We start from the raw sequence: 6,000 nt of genomic DNA, 5'->3' as shown, positions 1-6,000 counted from the left end.
CAGCCTCGCTGACGGAAGCCATCGGACAAGCGCTCGCGGCACCAGCAGTGTACGCCCCCGCGCCAGCCCCGGTACAGGCACAGCCGTATGCCACCCAGCAGCAGCGGCAGGGAAACGAAATATGCCTCCGGTTCAACTACCACGCACGATCATGCCCACCCGGAGGCGCATGCGGGCGCCGACACGTCTGCCACCGCTGCCAAGGGCCGCACACCGCCAGAAGCTGCCCGACGCAAAGCGCGCGCCCCCTGGCGCCGGCACGCCCTCCGCAGCCGACCGGAGCACGGCCCCCCCGCCCACTGTGGCGGTAGATCCCACGGTAAGCCAGTCGCACGCCCTCATCCGGTCATCCCTGCCCCCTCCTACCACACCTATCGACATACCTTCCCTACATGGCGTAGCCGCCGCAGCAGTCGATCCCGGCCTTCTCCGTACCGTCCTCGACCGTCTCTAGCGCGGAGCCGACATAGGATACACGGGCCCACAGATATCCACCTGGCGACCCAACAACCTCTCGGCTCGGTCGCGACCGGCAGCAGTCTCCCGGGCGGTGCAACAAGAGGTGGCACGGGGACACACGGCTGGCCCATTCCCATCACCACCGTACTCCCCGTTCCGCTGCAACCCGCTCGGGGCGAGAGACAAGCCCGACGGCTCCGTCCGCCTGATTCTAGATTTGTCCCAACCGGAAGGACTCAGCGTCAACAGTCACATTGACAAGGATTCCTTTGCCGTACATTACACCTCCATGGACAGTGCTATTGCTCATATCTTCTCCGCCGGACCCCAGAACGCGCTTCTCGCAAAAGCCGACCTCCGACATGCCTTCAGACTCATCCCCGTTCGCGCGGAACAGCGCTGGCTGCTCGGTCACCATTGGGAGGGAGCATATTATGTTGACCTCCGGCTACCATTCGGTTTGCGGTCAGCCTGTTCCATCTTCAACGACTTCGCCGATCTGCTCGCAATTGCCACACGACACCACGCCAACCACGCCAACATTCATCACTATCTGGACGATTTCTTTTTCATCGGACCGGCAGGTTCGGACGCATGCGGCGAAGCGTACCAGACGTTCCTTGACCTGTGTCACCGATGCCGCATTCCCGTCTCGCCTGACAAATGCTGCCCACCATCCACCCGCATGGAGCTCCTCGGTTGCGTGCTGGACACCGCAAGCATGACCATCTCACTGCCGTCCGCCAAGCTTCGCGCTCTCATCCAGCTCCTGGAAGAGGTGCGAGCCTCTCGCACAATCCGGCAGCGGCGCCTTCTCAGCCTCGCGGGCAAGCTCATTCATGCCGTCAAATGTATCCCAGCAGGGCGCAGTTTTTTCCGACGGCTCCTCGACACAGCTCACACCGCACAGCGCCCCCACCACTGGGTCAATATGAGCACTGACACTCGCAGAGACTTGAATTGGTGGCTCTCCATCCTACCGACTTGGAACGGGTCAGCCCCCCTCCTCCACCCGCACTGGACACCGCCCGCCCACCTTCACCTCCATACCGACGCATCCACAGTGGGGCACGGTGGCCATTGCGGGCCGAACTGGTTCTCCCAGCAGTGGCCAGCAGCCACGCTGCGCTGGGCCTCCAGCATCTCCTGGCTCGAGATGATCCCGATCCTGACAGTGTGCCTGCTATGGGGCCATAGTTGGCAGGGCATGCGGGTGTCCATACACTGTGACAATGCCGGGGTGGTCGGGGCATGGAGCAAAGGCTGGTCACGGGACCGGCGTCTCATGTCGCTCATACGCCAAACGCTTTTCGTCGCTGCCTCGCGCTCATTCGACCTGCGAGTGGTACATGTGCCCGGCACAGACAACAGCTCCGCTGACGCGCTCTCGCGTTCCCAGATCGGCCGTTTCCGCCGCCTGCATCCAGCGGCAGCGGCCGAGCCCACGCCGGTACCGCCCGCGATGACGGCCTTCCTGGAAGCGCCGACGGAAACCTGCACCACGGCGTCGGGCTACCCGATTTAGACACGGAAGCGCGCCGGCTCATCCGGGACGGACTCGCACCCGCAACGCGAAGAGCGTATCGGCGGTGTGTCGCTACCTTCCAGACTTTCTGCGCCTCTCACAACCTCCCCGCTATCCCCGCCACAGAGCGCACAGTCCTTCGTTTCCTCGCCCACCTCAGTCTCAACAACACTTCCCCGGGACTCGCTTCATCCCATCTGGCGGCACTGCGACACTGGCACGCCACGCGGGAGCGACCCTGGCCCGGCCGGACGGAACGAATCGCCACGCCATATGTGGAAGGCTTTTGGTGTCAATACATACAATCCGGTTAGCGCTGCGGGCCATCAGCAGAGACAGCCAGGGGCCACGCCCGCCCGGCCGGCGACCGGCGTCCGTGCCGATCCTGCTACGACTGCGCCGGCGACTCCGGCGGGCCTCGATGTCAGCGCATGACCGGAGGGCAGCATGGGCGGCAATCACGCTGGGATTTTTCGGCGCGCTACGCGGAAGTGAGTATCTGGCCCCAAGTGCGCACCGGTTCTCTCGCCGCCGCACGTGCGCCCGCCGGCATGTCACACTACACCGGGACCGTCTTGTGCTGCATATCCCGGCGTCCAAAACCGACCAAGCGTATCGGGGAGCCACCGTCGAGCTACCCAGTGTCTCCGGCCCCGGATGTCCAGTCCAGGCTATGCGGAGGTACCTTCGCAACGTCGCCGACCAGCCTCCAGACCAACCACTGTTTATCCGGGCATCAGGCGCGTACGGCACGATCGCCTGGCTAAACGGCGTACTTCGCCGTTACGCGCCCTCGGACGCTGGGCGGCTCACCACGCATAGCCTGCGGATTGGGTTCGCCACCGCCGCCGCAGCCACCGGCGCCTCCGACGGCGCGATCCGTGCATCCGGTCGGTGGGCCTCGTCATCGCACCTCCGGTACATCCGGGGGCGCCGCCTGGACGTGTGGGAAGCGCGCATCGCTGTCAACGCGGCCCCTGCCCCGTAGAATGGCCCCGCCCCTAATGACTGGAATACACTTTGGCGTTTCTTTGGCGTCTTTCAGCATGTAGCAGATACGGAAAGGAAGCAAGAACCGACAAAGGGACGAGATAGAAGTCGAGACCGTGATACGCCAAAACGCGAAAGCAGGTTAGAAGGGAAGTTCAATCCGTAAGTAAACCATCTTCTGACACCCGGAACGGCAAAGGTGAGCGCTAATGGCACCGTGCTGTGCAACGCGATGCAGCACGGAACATTAGCGCCGGACGGACGGGTGTCTACCGGCCGGCCCACGCACACCGACGGGCGGGTGCCTACTGGCCCCGCGCGGAGAGTGTCCGTACACGGGAGCATAGATGGCGCGTCGAGCGGCCAGAGTTTATTATATATCTAGGGAGCGCAGCCTGAAAACAAGTTCTATGGGAAAATTGCTTTATTATTTAATACTTATCGAATATTTAGCCAGTCTTGTACACTGCCCTACCACCACGAAATCAATATTAACTAATTATTATGCGCTTTGTTATTTCGCGGAACGGCAACGCCGCAACAGCCTGTTGTTTGAACATCCGCCCGACAACGGCACGCCAGAGCAATTTCCCACCCACCCACTGCCCAATACCACCTGTCCTACGTCCTTCCAGTCTCCTTCTATCTGCCCTTCGGGTCGGTCTTTCAGCATGTAGCAGATACGGAAAGGAAGCAAGAACCGACAAAGGGACGAGATAGAAGTCGAGACCGTGATACGCCAAAACGCGAAAGCAGGTTAGAAGGGAAGTTCAATCCGTAAGTAAACCATCTTCTGACACCCGGAACGGCAAAGGTGAGCGCTAATGGGGTACGACTGACAACCCGTCGGGGCGAATTTCGCACTGGGGTACTCAAAATTTGAAGAATCTAAGACGTTTCCATGAGTTTTGAAGGTATGGAAAAGTTCTAAAAATCTGGTTCTCCTTGTCTGGGCCATTAACTCCATACGGTCCAGGAAAGCTGGCACACTACCTTTAACCCTATTCCTGGCGGGCTCCGCCGGGACAGGAAACTGGCGGGGGGGGGGCCGATTCGGCCCCCCTTCAGATATCAAAAACTACACATCGCAGCGACAAACGGTAAACGGCATCGGATACGCACGGTCAAGATCTACAATTTTTACTAAGGTCATTTTCAGGTCAGGTCAAAGATGACGTCACAGGGGTCGAAAAAGTCAAAATGGCGGCGCTAGATATGGAGAGTTTTTCTCGAATAACTTTCGACTTAGTCAAGATAGGAACAAACTAAGGGCATCATCGTGATCCTCTCGTCAATCCGCATCGAATGATATATATGTTGACATCGAAAGGTCAAGGTCAAAGGTTGACCTCAGGTCACGTGACCTCGAGGTCATCATGTATATCATTCGATGCGTCTTGACGAGCTGAACACAATGAGACCATCCACGCGTCTGTATCTTTTTCCTGTACGGAGTTATTGGCCAAAAACCTTTGGTGACCTTTGATGACGTCACATGACCTCACAGCTGCCCAACAGCAAAACAGACCTCAAGGTAGTGAAGGTTGATCGTATATGAAGTCATGTATGGTATATGGGGCCATTCCGACCCGTTTTAGTGGTAAAAACAGGGAGTTGATTTTTCCCCCATTGACTTATAATGGGGAGGTCGCGAAACTGACCTGACCTTAGGTCACCGATATCAAAATTCCGAGATATACAAATTGCACATACTGGTACCCTAACTAAAGCCTGAAGAGAAGAAATTGATCGGTCAAAAACTCTAGCTCTGGCGTGATTGCAAACTTTTCTGAGGTAGGGTCACCAAACCGCCTCTGGTGACCTGACCTGAGGTCAGATCAACTCAAAATTTTCAGACATGTTGCGTAGAAGCCTTTTAGGAAAATTCAGAAAATTTGAGCCTCCTAGCTCAACGCGTTTGGGAGAAATAACCAAAAAACCTCAGGGGGGGCTCCTGAGGCCCCCCGCCAGGAATAGGGTTAAGCCCCATAGTCCGGTCGCGTCGGTCGGGTCGGCTGTGACGTTACTGTTGCAAGTCGCTGGTATATCGAGACCGTGCCGCCGGCGGTGGTGGGGGGGGGGGGAGGGGGAGGGGTGACCGGCGGGGTCGCCGCAGATGCCCCCGGCGATGACCGCGGGTCATCAGGCCGCCGGCGAGGCCGTCCGTTGCGCCAGGCCAGCCATTTGTCAGCCGGATAAATCTCGGCCTGGCTGCGCCGGGGAGCCGCCGTATTGTGGGTCCGGTTTTGTTGTGTTGATGCTGTGTGTGGGTTTATTGTGTACTAATCCACCTATGACGTCATGGTGCCGTGGCTGTTTTTGAACAGCGGGGATGGGCGAGACGGTGCGATAAGAGAATGATTTGCAGGAGCGGTGTCAAACAAACAACAATATCGAGATTACAGACATCGCGGAGGGAGCAACAAATGCCGATCTTTAGTGCTTCTTAGTTCAGGGAGGCTGTTCTCTTTACTTGGAATTCTATATGCCTCGAATAATTTAGGTACCTGTTTACATGCTTAGCAAACTGAACGTTCATCGCGCCTCGCATTAGCACATGCATTGGGCAGGTGAAAATGTATAGACGATGGTGATCGAATCATGATAAGAATGCCTAACTCGCGTCACGCCCTGGAAAACAGTCCAACTGATTGGCCGCTCAGGCAAGGCAGAGTACCGAAGGGTAATTTATAATTATTGGCTTCAACTACTGCACTAATCAGATAGCTAAGAAGGTGGAAACTCACCGGGCGGCCGAATGTCTCGCTGATTATGAACCCACTTTGCGAATCACAGTTAACCTAAAAAAAATGGCTCGTGGAGCTGGCTGTGAGATTTACCGTGCGATTCGCGCTAGTTAGCAGCCGTATTTTAGATAGTTCGCGTTTCTTGTCTTCATCTAGCTGTGCCATTAACCCCATCAGGCGGCCTATCTGGGCCTGTGCCCGGTGCCGGGTCGGGCTGGGCCCGAGGTGGTCGGTCGGTCCACTCCACCTGCTCCGCCGGTGTGCCACTGCGGAGTCCCT

At 57.9% G+C, this 6,000-nt stretch overlaps 1 protein-coding gene across 2 annotated transcripts in view; it reads left to right on the top strand.

Annotated features, from left to right (window-relative positions):
* LOC122372125 overlaps positions 1-3,796 on the top strand; it is a 7,847-nt gene extending 4,051 nt beyond the window's left edge. Inside the window, exons 2-3 of one of the 2 annotated variants that reach the window (XM_043349005.1) lie at positions 1-319; positions 3,030-3,796. The exon at positions 1-319 is cut by the window's left edge and continues 873 nt beyond it. In XM_043349005.1, coding sequence (XP_043204940.1) covers positions 1-311 — 311 coding nt within the window. In that variant the 3' untranslated portion in view covers positions 312-319; positions 3,030-3,796. The remainder of the gene's footprint in view (positions 320-3,029) is intronic. The other variant, XR_006254826.1, reaches the window with a different exon arrangement.
* Positions 3,797-6,000: the final 2,204 nt, after the last annotated feature.

Source organism: Amphibalanus amphitrite, unplaced genomic scaffold (assembly GCF_019059575.1).
Source record: "Amphibalanus amphitrite isolate SeventyFive unplaced genomic scaffold, NRLGWU_Aamphi_draft 001319F_arrow, whole genome shotgun sequence".
Lineage (NCBI taxonomy): Eukaryota > Metazoa > Arthropoda > Thecostraca > Balanomorpha > Balanidae > Amphibalanus > Amphibalanus amphitrite.
Note: the sequence above shows the minus strand (reverse complement) of the source record. Positions and strands in the feature narration are given on the sequence as shown.